General features: G+C 37.7%; 2 protein-coding genes across 13 annotated transcripts in view; both read left to right on the top strand.

The window, feature by feature from the left end:
• plekha7b (pleckstrin homology domain containing, family A member 7b) overlaps positions 1-10,190 on the top strand; it is a 90,245-nt gene extending 80,055 nt beyond the window's left edge. For 5 of the 6 annotated variants that reach the window (XM_044100069.1, XM_044100084.1, XM_044100059.1 and 2 more), the window contains 5 exons: positions 2,799-3,026; positions 4,165-4,298; positions 4,486-4,634; positions 7,811-7,982; positions 9,894-10,190. In XM_044100069.1, the coding sequence (XP_043956004.1) occupies positions 2,799-3,026; positions 4,165-4,298; positions 4,486-4,634; positions 7,811-7,956 (657 nt within the window). In that variant the 3' untranslated portion in view covers positions 7,957-7,982; positions 9,894-10,190. The remainder of the gene's footprint in view (positions 1-2,798; positions 3,027-4,164; positions 4,299-4,485; positions 4,635-7,810; positions 7,983-9,893) is intronic. The other variant, XM_044100074.1, reaches the window with a different exon arrangement.
• Positions 10,191-16,395: 6,205 nt separating this feature from the next.
• sox6 (SRY-box transcription factor 6) overlaps positions 16,396-27,975 on the top strand; it is a 137,385-nt gene continuing 125,805 nt past the window's right edge. For 3 of the 7 annotated variants that reach the window (XM_044100016.1, XM_044100006.1, XM_044099974.1), the window contains exon 1: positions 17,836-18,282. The gene's annotated coding sequence lies outside the window, so the exon portion shown is untranslated. Of the gene's footprint in view, positions 16,589-17,835; positions 18,283-18,359; positions 18,632-27,975 lie in introns of those variants that run through there. The other 4 variants (XM_044100028.1, XM_044099990.1, XM_044100022.1 and 1 more) reach the window with 2 other exon arrangements.

Raw genomic sequence — 27,975 nt, 5'->3', positions numbered from 1 at the left:
CACATCGATATGCTTTGATCTGAACCGTTTCATTGGAGCTCTGATTCTACGTCCACTGGTTCACCTTTGGAACCAGCGAAGGCTCCAAAGGTGAACCTTGGCTGCAGCTTTAAGTCTTGTTTTGTTCCAGCCTCAGTGTCTGTTTAGCTCCAGCTCTCACCACAGCAACTCTGACCAGCTTTGCTGTCCGTGTTGAAGAAAAGAATCCCCACATCATAATGCTGTCGCTAACATGTTTCATCATGGCAGTGATGTTTTCAGAGTGATATGTATTACTTCATTTTCTACCACTCAGTGTTCTAAGTGTGGGTGCAGAAAAGTTAATTATTGTTTTAAATTGAGCAGAAAACGTTTTTCTGCATGTTTTCTGTGAGCACTACATGGGTTGTGGTAAACTTATACTAAACGGTATTTCTTAAGTCTTTCATTCAGCAATGACGTTCTTTTTGAAACTCTTCTATTAATGCCATATGTGTGCAGCACTAAGGGTTGTCCTGACAACATACTTCTCCCACCTTAGCTGTAGATCTCCAAAGCTCTTTGAGTTATCATGGGTCTTTGGATTGTTTCTCTGTTTAATGCCATCCTTATCCATCCTGTCAGGTTAGTGAAATGATCATATCTTTGTTGATTAGCAATTGTGCCGTACATTTTCCTTTTTTAGATTATCAAATCAAATTGCTTCATTAGACGTTCAAGCAGTCTGGGATGTGTTCCTTGACTGTCATGATGCCGTTTGTTCGCTATTGCTCTGTGGTAGACTTCGAAGGCCTTCACAGAACAACCGTATTTATGCTTTTATAAAAATTCATAGGGTTTTAATCTGAAACCAATTGGTTTTTCTTGAAGTGCATTAGGAGCATAAACGTATATGGGACTTTATGCATTTACACAGTGACATTTTTAAATTCCTGATTGTAAAATGAAAATCATGCATCATTTTCCTTACACATCACAATTATACACTCTCTTATAGAAACATGAACATGTGTAATTGTAGTGTGGCAAAGATAATAATAAGGGGTATTCATACTTTTGCATAGCAATGTCGATACCTATATCTACGCACTAAATGGTTATACTTTATACTGTGCCTCCATAATATTTAAAAACTGTTAAATATGATTAACTGAATTATTTAAAACAAAGAATACTAATTATCTTCAATAAAAACACTTAGTGCCATCCAGTCATTGCTATCCATCCGTTCATCTTGTTCTTGACTGATTTTGTCACTTAGATTCAATCCTGAGTGTCTCTAACATGCTTTGTGTTTTCAATCCATTACAGTGTTGATGTACTGGATATCATCAGCTCATTAGTCATTGCTCTTCTCATTTAGATAATAGAGCCTGCTTTTCATTAATTAACTGCTGCTGCATCCAAGCACTCCATTGGTGTGGATTGTGTGTGTGTGTGTCTGTTGTGTGTGTGTGTGTGCATGGAAAGATAATGAAAGTAGCCACTTAACTACTGACCAGAATGTTAACTAACACCTCAACATACATTAAGCTCCGTTCTCTCAATTTCCTCAAAACTTTTTTTGTTTCTAGATAAAAAGAGGGCATGTGAAGTAGTGAATCCAGACTTAATATTGTTCTATTTCCCAGTCTTTTTGGAACAAATGGTGTTGTCAATCAGTTTGATATCAAGAAGTAGCTTAACTGTCTTATCTGGTAACTGGAAGAACGCTTTTCTCTTTCAAATGTGAATGTTGCTAAAAAATTAAAAAATAAACAGCATTTTCTAAATATTGTTTATTGCCACGTTTTCTTTTAAGCAATGATTTTTTTTTTTCCATGACCACACAAAATTGTATTATTTGGTGAAGCCGCAGTATGTAACTTTTATGAAAAATATTTTTTTACATCAGTATTATATGTGGGGACAGTGTAGTATAAGACAAAGAATCTGTGAGAAAACATAGAGCACCTTCTTCCAGGGCTCCCAGTACTAACTGCAGAAATACACAATTCAGGCTGAAACAACCAATCAGGGTTTTTTAGTGCTGTCAATCACCCTCATATATTGCTCACTTCCACCCACCACCCCTCTGTTCTCTCCTACGCTATAGGTAGTTTCCACAATATAGAGAGCCACAAATGCTAAGGCTAGTTAGCATTGATGGTGGATAAACAGTTTTTCTTTAATGGTAAGTTATTTCTCTGCCAATAGCACATTGAGCAGCTCATACAGGAGCATGATTAACAGCGGTGAGACCTTTCTTCTGGCTCTAATTGGTTGTTTTTGGTCGGGAACAGTGCATTTCGGCAGACCGCCGTTGTAGCATGGTTGGGAGGAGGTGGGGGAGCTTGATTTTTTTTCACACATTATCTGTGTCATACCATCCTGTCACAACATGGTAACAGCTTTAACAAATATTGTAAAAAAAAAAAAACCCAACAACATCAAAAAAAAAACTACATCTTTATAAAAATTGCATTCTGCAGCTTTAAATCTTTTGTTAGTGTTATGTCCTGTTTCTGTCTGTAGGATTTGTGCTGCTCTCCTTATATCACTGTCAATGAGTTTCAGTGCAGTGTGTTTTGAAATCTCTCACTTTCATGTATGCATGCGTACATCTATGCATGTGTCTTGTGTTTCTCATTTCTGACTGCATCCAAAGAAAGGAAAAAAGAATAAAAATCTTATCACCTTTTATGACCAAGAAAGGACTATAAACATCTGATGTCTGATCTAGTAAGGCCACGTGAGCCGAGTCATTTTCACTTTTAGTCAATGCAACCTGAAGACAGCGCCAAGTGATTTGTTTCACACTCTTTGTCTCTTCTGTCCAGTGGAAGAGGGAGCAGGAGTTTGACCTGCAGTTACTGGAGAGGGCCGTTCAGGGGGAGGAGGCTCAGGCAGTTAGGAGTGTCCAGGGAGAGGAAAGACCCCCTGAGCACAAAGAGAGACCCCGCTCGCAGTCTGATGAATGGCTGACATTCCACTCCACGGCCACAAGCCCTCCCACGCATGAGGTCGATCTGGAGCCGCTGGAGTATGACCTGGACCTAAACAAAGAGGTAACATGGCCTTTTCTGATCTATGAAAAGAAAAGAAATGAAAAAGACGGGACTTTTATCAGAACATAAATACGGTGAACATGAAGTGAGAAAAACTGCACGACCCATATCACCTTAGGACAATCAGCTTCAATAGAAATTTAAATTCCGAATTGTCTTTTGAATCTTAAAAATAACCTTTGACTAAATGACATAAGCACGTGTCATTTAGAACATGTGCTTAATAGAAGGTTAAAAAAAATCGGGAAAATGTAAATGATATTTTTCTTGTTGAATAGTAATATAGCAAATAATATTTTCTTAGTTTTCTTTTGAAATTCTTTCACAATGATATAAAAAAAAAACAAAAAAAAACAAAACAACTGTTGTGCCAAGGGTGGCACAGGTTAAGCCAGGTTGCTTTGGATTAGATTTATTTTTTCCTTGATAAGTTAAATCATAATTTGCTAATTGCCTTTTGTATTTAATTAGTTCACAGTTCTCCACTTAAAATTGTTTGCTGATCTGAAACAAAAAAGTCTGACAGAAAAGCAAAAACAAAATAAATCTATAAGGGGGCATTACTTTTTCACACTTCTTTCGGTTAGATTCATGGAGTCTGATGCTTGGGAAAACATAAGCAGAAAATGATCCTATTTGTGTGGCAGAGCATTTGATAATCTGGTGGTAAATGAGCAGGAGAGCACTGAATGATTGGTTGGATGAAGACGCTTTAATTTATGCCTTCATTTTTTATGTACTGCATTAGATGTACGTCAGAGTAAGCAGTCCTGCAACACTCCACCTGTTCTAGGCACTTTATTTCAAAAGATGGCAGTAGTAGTTAAAATCAGAAACATACTCATCTATCACATGTTTTTTACTCATTCAGTTATCTAATTAGTTATTTTTACTATCCCCAATAAGGAACAATAACATATTTTATACTTGTTGAACTTTTTATTTTGTTTCTGTTGTTTTTTAAGGTGTGGACATTGTTTCTATTTGACTGTCTCCTTGCTGCCGATACAGAGGAAATTTTCCCCTCGGAACAAATAAAGGATTGCTCTATTCTATTCTATTCTATTCTATTCTGTTCTATTTTTTTAGTTCTTACTAATTTGTGATTTTGAACTTTATCTCGGCCTCTATCTTTTAGCTGTGCAAGCCTCAGAAAGTGTTGATCCCAGAGCGCTATGTGGATTCAGAGCCTGAGGATCCACTCAGTCCTCAAGAAGTGGAAGAACGTCATCGGAAGGTGGAGCGAATCAAAAGCATTTTGGCAAAGTCAAGGTACACAAGCTGCTTTCTAGCTAGATTATGCTGAAATTCTGTTTTAAGTTTAGCTAATGATGATAATCATAAGCTAAACTTATGATTTAGCTTATGATTAAGCAGGCTAAATTCCATCTATAACCCAATAAACCTTTCAATGAAAGCATTTCTAACCACGCTGTTATATTCATCTTTTTATGCACAGCGTGCAAAACATAACCCCAGCAGTGTCTGTGGAGAAACCCGAGGTGGGACAGGTGGCGCTTGACTCTGCTCTGCAGGAGCAGGAGAGGATCATCACCATGTCCTACGCTCTGGCCTCAGAGGCTTCGCTGAAGAGCAAACTTGTGGCAGGTTGGTCACTTGTATGAATCTGAATTATTATTATCTGGTCCCTGGAACCTGGGAGTAGGTGTTGGTCCTAAATCTTTGCTCTGTAAAGAATTACAACACACAAACATTTACAGAAATAATTAGAGTGAATTTCAGACCGATAAAGAGCAGCAATGCCGACAGTTTGAGCAAAATCTCTCCTGGCATCAAACTGGGAGGGGTTGGGGGGGCAGAAGGTATCACGGAAGGAAAGCAGCCTTTCAGGAACGCTAGATTGATGAGAGGGGCGTAAGGTGCAGAGTCAAGCAATAAGGCTGTTCATTTCTTAATAAGTGAATATTATTTCTTATTACGAGCGCAGATAGTCTCTAATTGCAATCTGTGTAGGATCTTTTAGACAGGGGAGGAATCGCTTGATGAGGCCATTTTGTGGGCTGATCAATGGGCCCAGTCAAACTCTGCTCTCCATCTGCATGCCACTGCCGCCGCTTTGAACGCAGCTCTGAACCTGCATAAAAGACGCTACACTCACATCTCATCTCTTTCATACTCTTCAGCAGACAGGCGAGTTAATTTTCACTCTCGCTGCAGCAGATTGTCAGTCTGTCTGCCTTGCCGGCAGCACGCGCGCTCGCACGCACGCACGCACACAGACACAAAAACGCACGCATATATCTGTCACACGCGGTAACACTCAAGCTGTCAGCGTGTGTGGAAGCTTAATATGCACAGTGAAGCAAAGTCAACAATTATAACATTATTTCCAGCATAGAGAAATGCCAGAGAATATAACCGGTGGCATCTTGTCAGCGCAGACTGAATCAATGACTTTCTCTGCCTTTGGTGTTAAAGTGAGGTCTGTTGGTGCACTTTCAAATTGCATGAATTTAAAGAAGAGACTTTTTCACAGCAGCATGCATGGCAGATTTCAGTTCCTCTGCCATAAAAGCAGCAATATTCATCACTGCAATTATATACAGGAGATATGACAAAGGTGTTTTGGATTGCTCAAGCTGTTAATACATAAATAGCCAAATAAAAATCAATTTCCTCTATATGTTAACTTGTCAGCAGTGTTAAGCTAGCACTCTTTGCATTGATTTATTGCTATATAACTGGTGGTGCAGACAATTGCTATGAAATAAGTCTTGTTCTCGCAAGATTTAATCTGAGAGAAAATAAATGGAATCCTTTGTTTTCATTGTACATGCTGAAGTTATGAAACCTGTTTCTAAATGGTGTCGTATGAAATAAAATGGTTTAAGCAGTAAAGGCATGCATGCTCAGCAGAACGTTAAATAAAGTAGAAATAGAACAGCGGTAAGTAGAAATAACATGTACGTAGGTCAACGTAGAGGTTGACCTGAGATCAGTGACATGAGAACGAGGTGAAAGCAACGAACAGAGTTCAGTGCAGCGGAGAGACGATCTGAACTGATTTGCTGAGGGAAAATGACTAATTAAATGAATACATGGGACCTGAAACAAGACACAAAAAACCAGCTAAATTAAAGACTAAACAGAGACACTAAAGTAAGAGTCTAAAGCGTCATACAAAAATGTAACACATTTAAGAGGAAAGAGTTTTAAAACGAAAGATAACCAAGTATTGAACGACCTGTTGTAAATAAAAAATAATCGTCAAAAATTAAGTCAAGTTGACCAACGAAACACAAAGAGCTATTTAACAATTTGCTTCTTTTAAAAAAGATTTTATAAGACAAAACTGATTGATTTTCATGAAAGGAAACGCAAACACATTTTCTAAGCGTACACAGGAGTCAACAGTCATAATCCTGAAATCCAGACATTCCTGTTTTAATTAAAACATTGCACTTGTCCTACAATATACTTTTTCTACAATCTATAATTTGTGGTTGTGTGTTTTAAGCTATTGATAAATTGACATAATTAATTGTTGGGCAATGTGAGTATATTAACCATGAACAATACAAATGGATCCATCAGAGATTGTTCTTTATACCAGCGATCCTTCTAATCTAATTATAACTCATTTATTACCAGTTATAGCACTGAAATAATTATTTATCTCTCAGATGTAAAATGAAAACATAGCAACAACTTAGTGAAAATAATATCTTTCATTTATTCAAGCTATTATCAAACTGCGATAAACTGGCAACTTGTAGAGGCAGCAGCCGCCCTCGCAACCCTGTAATGTTAAACCTGTTCAGATAATGGATGGGATTAATCAAACACAGTTCATATTCATGTACACCAAAGCACTTAGAATCACATGATTACATCTAGTTTGCTATTTACGTTATATTTCTTGAAAACACTGTAAATGTTTTTACATTTAACGTGGCCTTTGTTCTGCAAAAGTCCTTTCAAAATCATCCAAGTTGTTAGGAGGAAAATGTAAAAAGTGAAAAAGCTACATTAAGGTTTTTGAATAAGGGTGCACATCCTAGTCTAATACCCTATTGAAACAGCCTTCGATTCAATCCACCAGTGTCCCAAAATCAGTGTTTAGCCAGTCTGCCTTGCAAAAGTTACTGGAATATTTCTGACTGATTGAGCTGAATGATGCAAACTGGCTTTATTGCATGATGTTGTAGATTCTTTTTTACCCTTCTCCCGACTGATCCCTTTGTACAATGAGATCATTTTGATCTCTTCAACTTCCAGAACTATGACTCCAGATATGTGATGTAAACCATCAAAGCTTTATAAAATCCTGCTAGGACATCTGAAGTTTATCTCACAATAAAAGAAGAGAATGCTGAGATTAAATAAAAATATGCTTCAACAAAATGTTAGGTTAAGGATTTGAACAGTTATTCAACCAGGACATTTAAGTTTTTTTATATTTATATTTTTATATTTGTTTGTCTAAGATATATATATATATTTTTTTTTTCCCAGGTTATTAATTATACAGAACATAAAAGACATTAAATGTGAAAAATGTTGTGGAATTACATATGTCGATCTCTTTTATTACATAAAAAATGCAATTATAACAATGTTGTGTACACTTTTTTTATCCATTCCAGGCAGCATTTATATAAAGTGTCTTCATATTTCACCAAGACGAAAAACTTTGACAGCTGTTTCCTTTCAGAACACATTTTGTGCTTTTAAGTGCAATGCATCCCTCAGGTTATTGACTAACTCAGCTGACTAACCATTAGTCTTGTTTTCTCTCTCTTCTCCTTTTGTCCTCCTTGTAGTTCCACCACAGGTTAACTTGCCCACCCCTCCTCCCCCGCCCCTTCCTCCTCCGCTGCCTCCTCCTCCTCCACCTCCTCCTCTTCCCACTGTATCCGTGGCGCCTCCCTCTCCTCTAAACAACGGGATTCACTACACTTTTGTCTAACGTGAAAAAAAAACCCCAAAAACAAAGTAAGACCCTAATTGCATGTTTAAAGCCGCTCTAACATTCTGGAGGAATCACTGCTTGTCTGAGACCGAAAAGCTTCATGCTTGCTGCTGTGTTGTGATTGGAGGAAGCACATGTTGTTGGGATTGGGGAAGCCCTGCCTCTGCTCCCATTATAATCAAAACAAACATCTGCAGGCAGTCTGCCCATCCCACTGTGATAATTGTGTGTAAATTGTTCTTTTCTTTCTTTTTGTACTGCTGCCAAAATATTTATGGGTGGTTGATGGGAGAAAAGGTCTCAGAAGAACATGCCTGCTTGTAGCATTGTGTGTAATTAACAAAAGGAGACACCTTTTGATTTAGCACTTTGACAGTTCAGTCTTCAGCACAGCTGCATTCCTCAGCACCAATTAGCTCCCCATCTGTAGCACGGCAGCAATAAGTCAGAAAAAAAAAATCTAACACTGTTGTTACTGTAAATGCACAAAGACAGCTTGTCTTCTCACTTACAAAGTAAAAAAAAGTAAAAAAAAAAAAATATATCTTTCAGACATGAAACAAGTATTGCAAATAATTTTTTCTTCCTCTTATGCATTTTCTAATAAGATCAATAATATTTTCTTAACAAAGAAATGTCAAATCACATATGTGATTCTTTGAAATTTGCATACAATTATTGATAAATTGATTAATGCAATACAATACTATACGGTTTTCATCTGGTTGAAGATATTGTACTTTTGAATATTGAGGATCAGATGATGTACTTTATAGTGAAGCCCAAAGTGATTTCTATTCCTGGTAGATTTAACCATGAAGTTTACTTTTTGGATTAAAATGAGATGAGCATCTCTCAAAAAAAAAAAAATTAAAAAAAAAAATCTTAGTTTCTGTTTGTTTGTGTTGTTTGTGACAGTTGTGATGCACTGATTATTTTTCTACCTTTTTTTTTGTTTGTTTAAAGTAGTTTCATTCTCTTGAACTCTTTTTTTTTCCAGATTTGAATGTTTTATTTCAAATGTGATGTTTTTCTAACTTTAAAAGAAATTGTTTTATTCTATTTCAACCCACTGCCTTAAAGTTTTTGTTTATTTGTTTTGGGATTGTAAGTGTTGCATTATAATTTCACAGTTGGGTGTCCATTTCCTGAAATCCAAACCCTGTGTATGAAATCTTCAGCACCGGAAAATAACTACATGTCTAAACCTTCCTATATATATATATATATATATATATATATATATATATATATATATATATATATATATATATATATATATATATATATATATATATATATATATATATAAAAATTCAGTACACTTAGTACCACATAATTTCTATAAAATAAAGCTTAGCTGTTTTATCCTTTCCATGTAAGTAGGCATTCTTTAAAATGGAAAAGACAAGAGAACATGCCGTTCAAGAAAGACCGGAAAATAACTACATGTCTAAACCTTCCTGTGTCTAGTCTGAGGAATAATGAAAAGTTTTAAAAATTGTGATAGTGGAGAAACAGGGCAGTCCTGCCACCACACAGATTTCTCTTAATGAGAGAGATAATGGAGTTTTAATAAAAGACTGGAAGTTATTTTCAATTGTTTAGCACACTTTTTTCAGAGATGCCAACACATGGAGGTTGTACAGATTTATTCAAGGATAAAACACAAAATTCCTTCAGAGGACATCCATCTCAATTGTATTTACCTTTAAAAATACAATTGAGTGGTGATTCTTTGTCAAGTTACACTTTACAGAATAAATATGAAAGATTTTTCTTTATGTGTCAGCTTATCTTGATGAATTTCTGATAAATATTTGCCGAGCTAAAACCCCATGAGTCGCAAGTATTTCATTGTGTTTAATAAGTATGTTGAATCCTGAAAATCGTTTCACGTATTTACTAACTTGCTTTTTCTTGTTACTTCTCAGCTCAAGCGATATCTGGACACTGAGGTGCTACTTCACAAACAAATGACTGACTTCTCCAAAAAGAGAGGACATTCTTTTATTCTGGACACCTTAAAATGCAGCAATGGAAAAATGAAACCCAATGGTAGGGTTTTAACCTGAGGCTTACTCAGGACTTACTCTGCTAGTGTGTTTCTTGCTGCTGAAAGTATTTTCTGGAGACAGGCTAAAGCTAAGAGAGCTGATGTGCTTATTAACTATGAAAGTGTATAAGATATGTTAAACTCATAAATAATAAAAAGTATTTTCTACAATTTATTGCACTTTTTCAGTTGTACATTGTTTCATCCTCTTACTATATTTCTCCCTCTCTCTCTCTGGTCATTGAATCCAAACCTTTTTTGACCAGCTAAAGAATGTTTAAAAAAAACAACCTGTCAAAATGCATAATAAAAATAGTATTTTTTTGTCATTAATATTCTTACACCAAGCTATATGAGATCTTCTGTGTATGTACAGTACATGTAGCACTGCCAGGCTTCCTTAGGCTTATTTTTGCTTAAGGCAGGATGAAAACCTTTAACATATTTTTTGTGGGAAGGTTGAATGAGTGAGATTTATAAAGGTGTGAATATTAAAGATCTTAACACAGCATCTGATTCATTATATTTATTTCGTTTTTGACTATTGTCCACATTTATTTGAGTGAGACATTTATAGTGAATGGAGATATCTTACAACCTTATGTGAGCATTGGCAAAACAGAAAAAGAAACGTTGATGATCTTTTCAATCGTTATATAAGACACAGGATATTTTTCATGCAAGGAAGCAGTTCTATGAACTGTACAGCAAGCAGCTCACAATTCTCATCTGGTGGTGACCAGAGACTAGATTGTGTGTGTGTGTGTTTTTTTTTTTTTTTTTTTTTTTTTTTTGTGGGGGGGGGCAAGTTGTTTTCTTAAATCTGGAACAAACTTGCCCTGACTCTTGAATGTGTAGCAATGGAGCTAAATATTAGAAGAAAAAAAAAAAAAAAAAAAAATCGTAATCATAATGTTTAATACTTATGGTATTTATGTGTATATGATGCCTCCAAAGATGTCTGAAAACATGTTCTAATAAATTCAAATGCTGTATTATATGAAATGTTTGATATATACAGCGATTTGATACCTTGAAATTGGCCTCTGTCTCTTTAAGAAGCTCCTGCTTTTTCCGACACTCTGCTTTCCGTATGCTATCACAACAATGTGTCTCCATTATGCCATTTGCAGCCTTTCTTAGGGGTGTCGGCCTGAGATGTAGTTCATATGATGAGCTCCCCAGACTCAGAGTTCCACTGTTTGCTAATTACTGCTGCCACTAGTCTGATGGAGCTCAGTAAGAAAGGCAAATAGATGGGGTGGGGGGGTCCAAGCGTAGGCACCCCCAATGGCTGCCACAGGAGACTTTAGGAGTTCTCAAACATGCATGAAAGAATAAAATAATACCACTCCCTGTAAGCCACTAAATGAGAATAGCAAGAAATTCCTGATATACTTGATGTTTCCTGTGCTTTTTATGAAAAGGTTAGATAAATATTAAGTTTTTCAAGCACTTTATTCCGATAGACATTTTACAACAGTAGTAGAAGAAGGAAGGTATGTTTAAAAATTGATTAAGAACTACAGTTTGAAACAATGGATCTCTGGAAAAACAAAGGTTGGGCAATGATCCAGGTTTGTCTTACCACCACGCACGATGAGCAGGATGATTTTATGGAAGATAAAATGCCACTGTCGTTGAAATGCTGTAAAGAATGGCTTCCTTGGCTGTCCTTGTCTTCAAAACAACTTATTTTAATGCTTTTTACACAACCACCTTTTGCTATGGAAGCCAAAAATGATGGAATGCTGCATATAAGGAAGTAAGGGTAACTGTAAAAGCGAATAAAAATCATCAAGATGTAATCTTAGATAATCTGTAATTCCAAGGGGGATTTTTGTCAGGATGTGATGCCTGAAAAGACTATCACTATAACAGTTTCCCAGCATTCATTTGCTCATACCCCAAACCTATAAATCCTGAACTGAAAGAGCTTTGAATCTTAACTTTCCACCTAAAGAAGTGATTTTCCCCTCATTATGTTTCATTAATGCTGTTTATCAGCTATATTTTTATTCAAATCATGTACAAAGAGTAAGTACAAACTGCGCACTCTTCACAGCTCAGCTCCAAGATTCTCTTTGAACTTTCACATTGATTGCCTTGACCCATTAAACTTCATTCTATTATTTGAAAAAAAGAAGGAGAACCAAACTATGGCATGCTCAAAGGAGGTGAACTTTCAATACAAAAAAGAGAGAGGGGCTTCTTGAAATGTTTCTTAAGTTCAAAGCATTCTCCATCTCAAAAGGCATTTTTAATTCCGTGTATTTTCAACTGAGAAGGTAGATGCTAATAACTCTGGATTCTTGAAGCACAGATTTCATATCTTTAAATCATGAACTATCTCTCCACATTGCAATTGTAAAAGAAAATCTGAGAAATATTGAACTTTCAGGTTCAAAAGGAAAATAATATGGAATGTGTTCTTAAATAGAAGGAGTACACGTGCCGCTGTTGCAGAATATTGCAGCTTTCAGCACAAATATTTATCACTTTGCATTCCTTATGAATCCCCCTCCCGCGTTTACGGATCGGATGTGGTGCACTTCTTTTAACCGATGTAATGCCCTCGCCCTCGCTCTGCTCAGAAAGCCTTTTGTGTTACGGCTCCCTCCCAAGTGATGTCTTTATCCTTAATTGGAGAGTAATTATTCTTGCTACTTCACATCGGGGTGAGGCTTTGAAAACACCTGAGAGAAAAGATGCACCTCCCTCAGCAGCTGCATCTTCTCTGCCCCCATCTCTCCTCCAGGATTGGGGGGCCCCACAGAGCCTGCTAGCCCTGGTTCCTAGAAGACCAATCATATCTTCTGTACTGCTTATTTTGCAATAAGTTGGGATGTTTTTTCCCTCCTTCTGCAAAGAAAAAAAAAGAAGGAAAAAAATTGCCCAAGACCCTCCTCTGAGAATTGTGGCATTTCCATGTATTGACGTTTGGCTGGTGGTTCATATACATTTGTTATTCTATGCTCTGGACTTCAAAGAGAATGAAAGAGGGCCTATTATGCTAATTGGTTCCTGTTCTGTTAAACGCAATCAAGGCCTCACGCATTAATCCTTTACTAAATACTTACTGGCTTCTCTTTTCAGAGGAGGAGAGACTGCTGCTCAGCATCCTGACAGGGATGTTTGTTTGAGAGGAGTTTGAGCACATGTAAATAAAATATGATGATGAGTAGCAGTAAATAAAATGTCTCATTTAAAATCCTGAACTGAAAGGGCCTTGTATCATTGTTTGGCGTTTGCTTAAATTGGTATTGACTTATTTGAGATTTTTTAATTTTTGTTTTATTTTTTTGTTTTTGTTCCTTTTTATGTTGCTTGACTGAGAATAGGGAGCCCCTTGACACCACACCGAGGAGTCTGACCTTGTTCTCAGGTCTGTGTTGTTCGCTACGCAGCACAAAGAATTTGTAACATATTCATAGTTTTCCCCTGGTGGCAGGAGGGAGAGGAGAAATCAGACAGTGATTCCCAGTGATACCTATTTCCCCTCACATAAATAACATTGTTAATACAGCTGGGCGCCTTCTTTGCGCACACTGTTGGGATCTGAGAGCGTAGTCCAATTGTGCAAAATACAAAACCAAGAGAGGCGATGCAATAGGTGCTTTGATTTCAAAAGGGTATTTTATGCTGTTTTATCATTTTATTTATTTTTTTTAAGTTCCACACGCGGTACATTTTTTAATATGTAAGAAATGGAATGGGTTAAATTATTTAAGTGTGAGGAACCACTGAATATTCTTCCGATCGTGTGTGCATGCTATAAAAAGAATAGAGGGGAGGCTGAATAGAAGTCAGGCTGCCCTAGCTGCAAGCAGAAATTACAATATCTGCTTTCAAAGCCTCTTTTTTAGCTTTTAAAAAATTATGCGTCTTACAGCTTATTTGTGTTTTATATTGTTAATTGGTTATTATGAATAAAACGAGTCTGAGAATACAATTTGTCCTGCATAAATGATTAAGTGCGGGTGGAGAAGTTGCTCTATTTTTAAAACAATGAATGAACAATCTTGTGTTCCTTAAGTGGGAAGCTTTTACAATACCTACAGTGAATTGGGCTCTTTGTACATAAAAGCAATTGCTTAGCAAATGAACCAAATGCCCCTGGGCCCTTCTGTTTAATCTAGCAGCTCCCCATACACTTCTACTCGCACTAAGCCACAGTGAGGAAATCTACAACAGCCTGTGACTTAAGCACAAAAAGCAAGTGAATCGTATCTTGTATTTTAAAATCTAAAAATAGTGATATATGTCTTTTTTTTTTTGTAACAGCAAAAATAACAAGACTTCTGCAAGTATAAGGTGCTGTAATTTGCAAATGTGTTCAACTGGAACACCCAAAAGTTTTAAGTTTGTAGCTGCACAGGGAAATTTAATATTTGCTTGTTGGCACTTTTTTACTTGAAGAAAAGAAGAGTTTTTTTTTTTCTCAAAATGTATTCCGATATATTACTGCTCAAGATTCACCGGTTTACATTTTTGCATGCGTTGTTAAAGAAAAATCATTAAATTGTTTGTTATTGAAGATCTTCTTGGATTATGGAGAACAGTTTTTTTATTTTTATTTTAGGCCACTACACACAAAAATAGAGTTCTGCTCTGGATGTCGAGAGCAGAACTGAGGTAATTGTCATTGACTGTTTTTATACAAAATAACAAAAAAAATGTGTTATGCTCATACTTTTAAACATTGGATAGATGAGCATATCGGAAGGGGATTTAAAGTCAAAATGGAGTACAGCACTACAAACCCATGCATTATTTCTCATGACTCTGTGATGTCAAAAAGCATTTATTATATAATTTATATGATCTAATTTAAACTATGCCTCTTTCAAATAGAGATCTGACCAGTTCCAGTGTTCAGAAAGGGGCTCACGAGTGAAACATATGTTCATAATTATTTTTGTCTACGGAGCTTCAGCAGAATGCATTATTAATGATTAATTATCATATGTGTAGTGCTTATAAATACCTATATGTCAGGGGTCAAAGGGTGGTCTTTTTCAATTAGAAGTGAACACTGATGTGAACGGGGTGGATGGCAAAGATGACTTTAAAATCTTCTAGGAAACACTCATCACTGTATCCTGTAAGCATGAAGCGTGAATCGGCAGCCCACCTTTCTTCAAAAAAAAAAAAAAAAGACAAAAAAAAAAAAACCTGTTCCATCTGCACAGTAATCAAAGTGCAGCCCCCCCTGCTCAGCCCCAACCCGTCCACACTCACTGACTGAATGGTGTTCTCTAATTAACCATGCAGAACAGGGGGAAGAACACATGTTAATTTAATGTAACAAAAATGTTGATTTTCATGCACTCTCCTTTTCAAATATTTATGGGCTAGACTTGAAGCTGAAGATGCATCAAAGACTCACAGGGTATGCAAATGTGTCTGCCTTACCCCCCAACAAGTTGGACTGTCTTTTTTTTTTTTTTTTTTTTTTGCTCCTCATGCAGCCCTTGCACTACCATCTGAACTGCAAAGAGGAAGCCATGCAGCCCCTTATTTAAAAATAGTAGGCCTGTATTTGTTTTTTGGTTTTTAGAAAAATCTAGCATTTCCTTGCATATGCTCAGCTGCTCAACACAATCCACGACTGGACTTCATCGTGTGCTGAGCAGCTATAAGCAGGTGCAAGTGTGTTCTTCGAAGATAAAAGCAAAATTTTAGTTTGCAACACTGTATTGTAAGTTATATTAAATAAAAATTGAAGCCACGTTTCTAAAAAGACACAAAAATATGTAATTTTCCGCACAACCACGATTAAAACAGGATAAACGTTACCTTCTAAAATCACAAGGCCCAAACATTCGCTGACTTATTGTCGTTTCCAACCATCTGATTTTGAAGGATGAACCGCACCTGCAGTTGTTTTTTCTCTCTGAGTCCAAAAGGTGGCGCATGAGGCACGTTCAACCAGCGCTGTGGTCCGGGAAAAGAAAGAAACGCCCGCTGCTTTAAGAAACTGCATAAAAAAGAGAGACCACATATAAATCGCCATGTGTGAATATGGAAAAAAAAAAAAAAAAAAAACACTGTCAAAATTTGTACAGAACCATAGTTATATATATTTATATGTTTTATTTTTCTCGTCAGACTTTCTCTTATCTGCTCCACTTATTTCTGAAGTGTAGAAAAAGTTCATAAAGGTACGTCTATTTCTTTAATTTAGAAAAAAAAAAAAAAAACTTCCTCACATCCTTTCAGATAAAATAAATGAGGGCTTCCGGAGGAGAAGGGTTTGTGGAGCAGCAGCTCTGTGATGCTGGCCCTGCCGCAGCTCCTGGGTGGTGGGTTTGTTTCACCTTTTGCCTCACCTGAGAGGAGAGAGAGAGCAGAAAGTCAGACGCACAGGAGTCTGATGTGATCTGATGCGATGTTGTGGTCGAGTTGTGCATCTCTATCTCTCTCTCTCCCTCTCTCTCTCTGGCTCTTTTCTAGCTCTCTGTCACTCTCTCCCTCCCTCTGTCGCCCTTTTCTTCGCTTCTCCTCCCTCTTTCAGCTCCATGACACTCGGCTGGTAACAGAGTTTCCTCCCGCTGTCCATCTTCCTTCTCTGTAAGTAAACTTTTATTTGTTTTCCATTGCTGGACTTTAGGGTTAATTTTTAAATGCTTATGACAAAATGCTACTGCTGATGATTTAGAAAGGCTACAACTCTTCCATCAGTACCATTTAAGGTTTTTTTTTCTCCTTATATATCTGCGGTTCTGTTGAAATTGCTTCACTTTGACATAAGCGGGCCTCCTCCTCCGTCTTGCATTCAAGCTGATAATCTAAAACATATGCTCATTCAAGACAGATAAATGGCGCTTTGTTATAGCAACTTGTGAACTTATGATATAATATCTCACGTTTAAAATGATTAGAGTGGGTCCATGATAAAATTTAGAATAGACAGATTTAATTTAAAACCAATTAAAAAGTCGACATCTCAGTGAATAAGTGTAATTTAACTTTTTTGATTATTTTAATTTGTGCAAAAGAAAACGCACAAAAAATTGACCATAGTGCGTATATTTTGTTTTCAAATGTTACTTTCTAAAATTTTGCAGTGGGTTAAATATTTACTTTAAACAGTCTAAACACTTTAATGTAACCTTTGTATATCTATACGCACCAATAGATTTTAAATTGTAATGACAATATTAGAACCGCCTTGGAAGATTGTAGGACAGATAGAGGGATGATTTGTGGAAACAGTTATTTTAAAAATCACGGCGAAATGAAGTCCAATCACCAAGAAATTAAATGTAATTCACTTATCCACACAACAGACGTTTTTTGTTTTTTATTTTTGCTTAGAGCAGCAGTCGAGAGGAATCAAAAGTCATTTTTGAAGATCCATGTCCTGAAAATTAGTGCCTTATTTATTTATTATTTATTTATTTATTTTTTATTCCTTGCAAAAGTGTGATGTCTGATATCCGAACTCTCGTTTCGCTCAGGCGTTCAGCTGCCCTCCTGCAGTACCTGTATGTGTTTACATCTGCAAGTGAACAGGGATGTTTTCACGCAAATGGAAAACGAGTCAGCACTTTACAAATCCTCTAGTAGCATAAATAAAAACAACAGAAGAAGTGCAGCATCTCCTAAACAAAGTTGCAGCGTCTCGTGTACTTGATGCACATTTGACTTAACCCCCCCTTGCCCCCCATACTAAAGTCGGGACAGAAACAATCATCACTTTTATTTGATCTCTCTTTCTCTCTCTCTCTCTCTCTCTCTCTCTCTCTCGCATCTCTTGTCTGGGAGAAGGAGGTGGGGGTGGGGGGAGGAGGAGAAGGGGGGAGAGTCCTGCCTCTTTGCCTTCCTCAGATCAATGCCCTGGCCACTCACTTTCTGATGTTGCACGACGGGAAATGCTTTGAATACTTGCGACATGGCTGCGCGCATTGATTGCCAAGATTGACAGCATCTTCAGCTCCTGTAGTCTTCTCTTGTCTAAAGTGAGTGCGCGAGGGGAGGGAGATAAAGAGCAGATAGCCGAACAACAAATGGTTCTTGTAGTTTTTGGGGTTTTTTTGTTTTCTTTGGACAAGTGAACTTCACAGACTCTCTCGGATCCCCCCTCAACCCCCCACACCACCACCGCCAGCAGCACTTTTCCTGCATGTGGCCCCGTGTGCGCAGAGTCAAGTTTTCGCTCAACAGATAGCAGCTCAGTGATCCTTTGTAAACTGTAGCCGAGTGTAGCGATCACAGCCCAAGAAGGACGCGGACTTTTCTCGTCCACAGCTCTCATCGTCAAGGTAAAACCACCAGCTTGCTGTGTTGTCCCGATGCTTTTTATGATTAATTTTCTGTTTCAGCTAGAGCTGTCAGTGAAAGCGTCCCGCGCGCCCTGCCTGCGCTGCGTGAGTGCGTGCGTGCTTTAAAACAATGCGGGAAGAGTTCCTCACGCGCTGAGCTGGCACGGGACGGAAAGTTTTTTTCTTTTTTTGCGGCGGAGAGGAGTGGGAGTCAAAACTTTGCTTGTTGCGGCTGTCCTGATGCGTCGCTTCTTTTTCCTCCGAAAGCCCCTAAAGCAAACCGATAAGACGAGAGACGACAGAAGCGGCTTGTGTTCATACTCGGAGTGACTCTTATGCTCAACAATCGGTAAATAAAACCCGTTTCCAGTTTTCATTCACAGTAAAAAAAAAAAAAAAAAAAAATCACTCATTGAATACGTAAGATGTATTATAAACACATGAAATCGTCATTTGTTTATTTTGTTCCCCCTCCGTGTGCTTGAGCGACGAGACACAGCGCTACGGACTCTCCAAACACAAGAGTTTTATTATCATAATTATCACCAACTACGCCGAATAAGTGTTGATTTCTAACTACCTTTAGGGCTACTGAAGATTCGGCGTCTCTGTTTACATGTCCCGTAACTTTATTCCGCCTGGTGGCAGTTTCACTTCTGTCCACACAGCGGTACCTTTCATTGACAGTGACGTGCGCCCTTGTAGGTTTCCTGTCTCTGTGTGATGGCTGTGTGAAGCTTTCGCTCCACTCTCGTTACACTTCTTTTTTCTTTTTTAATTTGCAAGTCACAGTTCGGAGCTTTTTGTCTCACTTTGATCATGACAGTGTCTTTATCTTTTGAAAACAACAAACTTTAATGATTTGTTGTTTTTTATTTGTATTTTTTAGGACAGATGCGCAAAGTTCCTTTAAGCCGCGCAGCTTCGGAATTTTTGCTCCTCTCAAACTTTTCTGGGGGTCGGGGGAATTGACCCCTTAAGAATGCATAAGCCGTAAATTAAATTCAACAATCGCAAGGGTTGTCCGTGTAAAACAGATGTAGGTTGCAGTATACAAGAGAAGACTTTTGTAAAAATCTTATCTGAACTTAACTTTATTTGAGCGCTCCGGACTCTGGAAGTTGATTTAGTGCTCTCTGTTTTCCTGCAAATTATTTTTTATTGCCTTAAGGGAATAAATAATTACAAATCAACACTGATCAGCATAAAGCTAATATTGTGATATTAACTGAGTAAACGCATGTTTAACATTAAACACACTCTCTTTTAATGTTTTGTTTAATAGCAAATACATTTTTAAGGTAGGCATAATTTTGTAGAGGTTTTCATTTGTGAAGGATTATCTAAATTAGCTTGTATTGCCCTTACACACGGCTTCTTATGTTAAGTTAAACGCACTTTACAGACAATTCTTGATTGGGTGTAAAAATTGTGAGTTTTAACAAAATCACAATAAAAAAAGAACAGTCTAAACGTATTGTTAAATTTCGGACAGCTGAATTAACTTTCCTCTTATTCATTAATCGAGTTTTATGAAGAACCACACCTATGGCTTAATAACTCTGTAACCATCTCATGCTTTTTTTCTTCCCTCCTCTCTCCACAAACATGAACCCAGCTTACCAAAAAGTCTGCTAAAGTGTTTTCTTTCTTTCTTTTTTTTTTTTTTTTACTTTACCCCTCTTGGCATTTTGTTCCGAGCCCTCTGTGCGGCCCGTTCACGCAGGTCTCCTCATAAGGTAAGGTGGTTCTGGAGACCAAACGCGAACCTAAATGGTACATTTATAATTAGACTGCCCATTCAGCACATTGTCTTGATTGCTATACACGGACACTCGGCTCTGTCTGTGTCAGTTTGTCTCTGACGGCTGCTGCAGCTCAGCGTGTCGCTCACTGAAAGAGTAAAAAAAAAAAAAAATGAAAAGGAAAAAAAAAGGCGGCATCCTCAGCCTCAACTCTGTGATGCCAGACGCAGCTTCGGTTTTTATTATATTCCTCTCATATTTCCCGATTAGAGATGAGCATCTTAACTCATCACCCTGTTCATTTAAAGCCCTCGTTCCAGCTGTTATGCTCCTCAATACATTTTAATAACGGAGGGAATTTGAAATGTATATTTTGGAATTATGTTTTGCAGTCCGTGACATTTCATTCTGATTAAGTGTTTTATTGAAGTTAAATTTTACAAGGCAATTATCTGACAACTAAAACAACTTCTTTACCTTTTTTTTCTTTTTTTTTTCTGGCGTGATCTAGCTCTCAGGGTGACTTTAGATTTTTATTTGCAACACTTAGAATTTTCTTCCTCAGACGCAGCACAAGAAGCAGAGACGCAGACGCCGCTTGTGCCAGGAAGATCAGGGATTTTAGGACTTTAATTTTGGCAGAATGTCGACCCCCCACCCCCCCTACTGTCTCACATGTCCTAACACATCCTCCACTGTTAACGTTCAAGTCCAATCCACTGTAACATTGCAACTGGGCTAGTTTGCTTGACATTATTATATTAATAACATCACATCTTAAATTAAAATGTTTGTTACTGAACTGAAAAGATATGACGCGGTTAAGTTAATCTGAAAAGTCACTTCTAAACCATCTATCTAACTGTCATCGTGTAAATGTGTTTGTTTAAATCTTTCTGAGCAGGAGGGATGAAGGGAAAGTCAGTAGAAAGTGAAATGACGAGGTCTATGTTGTGTTACAATTGGATAAATGTTTTCACATTGCTCATTTTTACTAAATTTATTTGGGGATTAATTGTGAAATCTGTTCCACTTTGGAGAGTAAATGTTTGCTTAGAAATCTGCTGTTTGATGAAGCTAACGGGACAAACTCTCAAGAGGTCATTTGAAAGCATTTTTCTTTTTTTATTTCAGATTTAATATATCTATAATAATAGAAATAAAATCTGGTATTTTTTTTTTTCATGCACAAGCCATGCCGTGATGCAAATGAAAGTGTGTATGCAGGTTTCTTTTAATGGCACTGCTCTGCAGCTACAAGGGCTACACGGTCTGGTTGCATATTTATTCCTCACATAATCTGATATTTAGAACAGTCAAGAAAAGAGATTTTATTTCTTTCTTGAGTGAATCAATGCAGTGATGCAGTAAAAGCAATAACAATGATTGACAAATGTGATTATTTATGCAAATTCAGCATTTGTATCGGGTTTCGTCAATCTTAAATATGTGTGTGTGTGTGAATATGTCTATGAGCGGTAGAGACCCTTTTTGCCTAAGTGTGTTCCCGTGAGTGAGTTATACTTTCCCTCTCCTGCCCTTCTCAAGCATGTCTTCACTCTTCTGCTGAAAAGTCATAAAAAAATATTTAAAAAAAAGACATTCTGCGTCACTTGAACAATTATAACTGTACAACTGAGACTGTTTGCAGTGCTTTATCTTGATATGGCAAGTGCTGGGATGTGCTATGGGATGTGACCAGGGAGAGTGAAGCATTGTTGAGGAAGGGGAGCGATTTGGGTGGTGCGTGGGCACCAGTTACTTCTTCTGTGACTTGATGATAAACAAGATGAGACGGAGGTAAACAACAGCAGGCTCCGTAAAGGTAGAGGGGGAGTACAGCAGAAGGCTGGAGGACCGCAGGAGATAATAAAGGTGGCAGCACATGTTGTGACATCTGTCTTTCTAAGTGTTATCTAATTTGTCGTAGAATATCTCAACAATGATCAAAACTAATGGGGAGTTGCCATGGCGTATCCGTGTGTGTGTGTGTGTGGAGTGGAGGGTGTTGGAAGGCGGCTATTTTTCTTAAATTGAATATAAACTTTCAGATTAGTTGGTGTTATTTTATGAGTCAAATTCAATAAATAAACAAAAGCTCCTCCTGTTTGACGTTTTTTTTCCACATGGAAAAAAAGATGAAACAGAGGTTCAGCTGTGGTGCAAAGGACACATAGAGGGTCATTATGTCCATGCAAAGAGTGCAACAGATAGAGAGCAAAACATCAGCTGCTTAAAAAAAAAAAAAAAAAAAAAAAAAAAGCATCATGGTTTTTTTCTACAGGCTGAATTCCTTTCCTCTTGAATGCAGGTTTGTCTAATGTTAAATCATCTTCTGAGTTACAGGTTATGTTTTTAATAGAAAAACATTGCCCGCAGTCTGTGTGTGCGTGGGCATGTGCGTGTGTGTGTGTGTGTAGGCACTTACTGAACATCAACACGGTCAGTTCGGGGGGGATTTTTCTTACTTGATTAGATTTTCATGTCCCTCTGGTTGCTGTAAGTGAACAGTATTGCTGACATTAAAGGATTACAGATGAAAAAAAAATCTAAATATGTGTATCATCACAGGAACTGCATAATTGCACAAGTAACCTAAGTGGCCCATTTTGATCTGTATCATTCACTCTCCCACTGAATGTTTTTCTCAAAATAATTGGACATTTTCTTTCAGTCCATAGCATAGTTGCGCATAATTAAGTTTGACTTCAAAATGCAACAGAGTCAGCTATGGTAAGTAGCCCCGTGGTTTTTTTTATTTTTAATTTTTTTTTTAAATATTACACATTAATATGTAGAATTAATTGGAAGGGCGTTGGTGGCCGCACGTCTCTGACATGGGTCCAGGCCTGTAATCAGGTAGAGGAATTAGCGGGGCTCATTGTTTTTTATGAATCAAATGAAGATTTGTACAGTGGCTGTGTGAAGATGGTTGCCTGAATTTCCATTTCAAAGAGGCACACAGTGCAGCCGGGCAGTAATTAAAATGTGGTGGATTTTGGAGTCCCTGCACACACACTTACGCACACACACATACGCAAACATTAGTGAACACTCTCCCCTTATCCGTCTCTCTTTCCTTCTTTCCCTCTCTCTCTCTCTGCCTTTCTGTTCCTCTCTCTCTCTCTCCCTCCTTCTCTTCCTCTTTCTCACTCTCTCTCTCTCTCACACACACACACACACACACACACACACACACACACACACACACACACACACACACACACACACACACACACGCAAGCAATCAAGGCTTATAAACCAAGGCTGAGACCTGTCAGCTTGTGTGAAAAAGAGTGCAGGTGGTTGAAAATGAATTTTAGGCAAACACTCATGTTCCTCTTGTGGATATTTAGGAACATAAGTCAACGGAAGGTTATCAAAAAAAAAAAAAAAAAAAAGAAGAAAAAGAATAACATTTAGAAAAAGGAAAAAAAAGAAAGCAGTTTTAAAAGTTGTCTCTTCATTCTCATATTTTTAGGGAACATCACGACTGCTGAAGTTTGAGAGTCGTGCATAAATTATTTTTGTCTCTGTCTTGCAAGCTGCGGTCACGGTGCATTTTTAAGTTTTAGTCACAGAAAGTATGCAAAATTTGTATTTGTCAGTGGATGCATAATCGTTTCATACATGGATGGATATGTTATGTGTGTGGTTTCTAGTGACCTTGCTTGGAGAATGTGATGACTTAAAAAATGTGGAGGAAGAAAGCTGGGATCTTCTTCCCCAAGTGCTTTCAGCCTTAGCAGAATTGTGAAAACCTCTAAAGACCTGAGAGAGCGCGTCTTGTGAGCGGACAAGGGAGAAGAGATTAGTGTAATGTGGGTTCTTGCTCTGCTCCCTCACAAAAGCTTCACAACAAGCCTCTTCCTTACGATCCTTGGCATTGTGTTTGTATTAGACCATCCCGTGGGTGAGCCAAACCCTTGGAGAAAGCAGCTATAACTTGATCCAGCAAGGGCATAAGAAAAAAAAAAGATATAAGGGGAAGATGTAGGAGGAACACATGGAACATTTAAGTTTCCTATGTTTTACAAGTTGCCCTTTTGCAGCCAATAGTTTTAGAAAAGAGTAATAATTTTTGTTCACAAGCAACACTGCTCTCCATGGTCTGTCAAAGCTAAACAATTAGGCATTATCCAGCTGGTGCAAGCAAGCAGTCGGCTTGGCATCTGCTGGCTTCATCTGACACAAGATGTAAAATATGTTTCATGGTTGTGACTGAGGAAGCCAACATGACTTCATTACTGCGTGGTCCAGCTCTACGGCTGTTGTGAGCTTTTTCGCTGGCACATCATTGTTTTCCGATCTGATTTGCAACTCAGTTTCTGAGTGGATATTAGCTTGTTTGGAGAGTGAACTGGTGCATGCAAAAACCCCTTGAGAAGCATATTTTGAAAGTCTTTTTTTTTTTTTGCTTTTGAAGACAGGCCTCACCAGAGCCTCACTCTGCCAGGGCTTCTAACTTTTAATCTCTTCAGAGAGTGTGCGTGCATGTGTGTGTGTGTGTGCGTGTGTGTGTGTGTGTGTGTCAATGCTCTCGGATGGAAACAAATGCTGATCACCCACTTGCATCATGGAGCAGCTACTGTGACATCTAAACCAGGCGAGAAAGTTATGGAAAAAATGGATGTATTGGGCCGGCAGTCAAATTCTCAACAGTTTTTCCTGTGGAAAACGCTAATGTACAGTGCCAAAAATAAATCAAAGTGACAAAGAGGGAGGGTGCGGGAATAGATGGTAATGTTCTTGTGGCTGAAATTTTGATGAAGTTAACCATAGCATCTCTTCAAGCCAAGGCCTTTTGTTTCCTTTCTGAATCATCTCTTTATGGGCTAAAACTTGGATGTGCTGCAAAGGATTGGCTCTTAATGTACATCATGAGAAAATGCTTTCTGCAACAAGCAAGCACAAGCTTTCTTATCCTGCTCTTTGTCTGTATTTGTAATCCTTTCACACGCACACCAAGTAAATGGACAAAGGTGTTAGTGAAAAGATGATCTAAGAGCAGACTCTCTAGTACTTAAGACTCCACACAGATAATGATGTGCATGAACATGGTGCAGCAGATCCTTCTAATTTTGAGAAAACAGATCAAACAAATTTTATTTAGCTCAAATAATTTTTTTACCAAGTTTTCCCAAAAACAAAGATATTTCATTCGTGCAAGATTGTGGAGTTTAATTGTTTTATTAAAAGGACATTTTATATGCTTGTTTTTTTTTTTTAAATGAAATTATCTTTTTAATATTGACAATTTAATATACATTGCTTAGAAATAACTGTTGAGTGCTTTGGAAACATCTCAAAGGGTGTTAAATTACACTTGAGGGACCGCTGCCTCGCGCAGCTACACATTCATATGCAAAAGCAGCCACAGCGGTCCAAGCAACGCAACGCTTTCGCAGTAAAACCAAAGAAAGTAGCATTTGTGATAAACTACATCTTGAATGGACCAAAAAACCCAGAAATTTGCTGAAATGACAGAGAGCTTGTGGTTTGGCTGAATAGTAAATTTCCCGTGAGGCTCTTTGACAATCTGTAGGGACAGCCTCCCTGGCACACGCCACCCACCCACATACAATATACACACAAAATGGAGCGATGTTTCTGCCAGGCATTAGGGGTATAGAAACATCTGGGAGGAGGCTCGCCAGCAGCGGGATGATTGGCAGGTTGGTGAGAACAGATGAGGTGTCAGAGGTAGTTTAGCCTTTTTTTTTCTTTTTACAATCCAACAGGATGAATGAAAGATGGTGTGCTATATCTATAGAAATACGATGAGAGAAATTCAAGGAACAAAAATTGACAGATTTGGAAAAACGGTGCATTGTCATCAAAAGTCTTCCTACAATGTTTTACAATCATATGCTACTAAACAGCTTTCTAGCCAAAGCTTGTTTGTCTGCTCATTCGTCAGAAAAAAGTCTTCAGCTTTGAGTTGATAAAAAGCACTATATCTGTTTCTACACTTCAAAAACCACAACCTTTCATTACAACTCCCTGGATGTTAAGTATTGATCTGGCTTAAAAGAACAAAACTGGGGTCCCCAAGGGTTAAATGACCAGATTTTAACCCTTAAAATCTGGTCATTTGTTTTGATTGTTGTCAATCAAAACAAAAATCTGAAGAATTACATTACTTTATTGAGATATGTTTACTTAAAATTTAGAATCGAATAAAATAGAATAGAAAGCTTTTTTGTCATTCCACTCAATCAGTACAGCAAAATTGATACAATTACAACAGCAAAAATCTTGATCCTTCCAAGAATTTGTATATGCAATTTACTTGTAAATTTATTCATCAGAGTACCTTTATAATCAACGGAAAATGTAGTGTCCATAATTTAAAAGTGATGTAACTGTTCATATCTTTTTACCTAAACATGTGATCCAAGCATCATTTAGATTCGTCTGGCATTATCTACAAAATGAACGATCTCAAAACAGAAATGCAAAAGCTTGGACAAATCAAACTACAATGTGAACAAAGTACATTCCGACTCAAACTCAAAACTGTTGATTTCCAATATGTTTGCAAAAGGTTTGTGCACAACCAAACTTCCACCTAATGTTGTATTTGTTGCTGACTGACTTAATGAGCATTTTTAAAAACATTTCTTGTGATTGTCATGTGTGCTTATACATTAATGAGTGATGTGCTTTAATTAATTTCACCCTAATAATTTGGCTATGAACAAATTATGTGAGAACAAATTTCTCACATTGAAATCTGAAATAGAGGAGACAGAGTGGAAACTGAAGCCCATAATTAACTTTCTTTAAGTTTTATTATTTAGATAAATGCATTTAAGAGCAAGATAAAAAAAAAAATGGAGTCGCAGAAATTTGCCATCTTTTTTCTGTGGCTTTGCCTTGGCTTGGGGTTTTGCCTCAGCAGGGTGAGAGGCTTTGTGTTCTTGGTTAGGGGTGGGGCTCAGGGTATACATTGGGGGAAGTACAATGTTCCTCCTCATGCTTGAGAAAAGCTAAATTTATTGGTTACCATCTGCAGGGTGGAGGAGTTTGGGTTATGGCCAGGCCAAAGAAAGGCTTCTAATTAAACAGTCATCATTATCAACTTATGGTCAGTGATCATCGTCCCCAACATTGGTTCTCCAAGACGAACATAGGATCATTGAGGCTTTTCCATGAAGCCACTTCTGGACTGAATTAGAATACAAGGAACAGGAGGAAAGTGCTAGTGAGAAGACTTTTTTTCCCCCCTTCACTTGGCAGAACAAGCAGAATATATCCACTCAGGTTTAAACAATTATCTGACATCAGAAAAACCAGCAGAGCCTCAGCGCTGGCACAGCTATCCCGCTAAGGTTTAAGACATGACCAAGTGTCCCATGTAAGCAGAGCTTTCGATAATTTCAATTAGTGTAAGAGGGGTGTGCCTGCAGTACCGGTATCACTGCTGCTGGAGGAGCTTTGCTTTGAGGTTGACAGCCCCTTAATATAGTATTTCATGGTTTGATGTGTGAGTGACACACAGACGCTCCAAGAGGATGGCAAAATGGTTTATTAGGATCTAATTAGAGCCCTGTGATTAAAGGGGAAGTGACTGTGATTAGGAGACCTACAGATGATGTGGAAACATGGATGAATATTCAGTGAAGAAAAAAAAAAACACAGTATGTATTAGCCTGTAGGTATTCAAAAGTGTGTGTGTGTGTGCGTGCGTGCGTGTGTGTGTGTGTGTGTTGTAGATTTTCTGAGTGCTTCTGAGCCTTGTCTCCCTCGGATCAACCGTGTTATGGTATCATCTCTACAGCGGAGGAGCTTTACAGCTTAAGCTATTAGGCACAAAATGCAAAGCCGAACATGGAACTGCAAATTCACATTTGATGTTGTTCTCTGAGTACATTCGACACATGATGAGCAGCTTCTGGAACTCAAAAAAAAAAAAGAGAAAGAAAGACGCAGGTGAACACGTTTT

The sequence above is a fragment of the Gambusia affinis genome, linkage group LG02 (genome assembly GCF_019740435.1).
Source record: "Gambusia affinis linkage group LG02, SWU_Gaff_1.0, whole genome shotgun sequence".
Taxonomy (NCBI): domain Eukaryota; kingdom Metazoa; phylum Chordata; class Actinopteri; order Cyprinodontiformes; family Poeciliidae; genus Gambusia; species Gambusia affinis.
The sequence above is the reverse complement of the archived record's forward strand: the minus strand, read 5'-3'. Positions and strand labels throughout refer to the sequence as shown.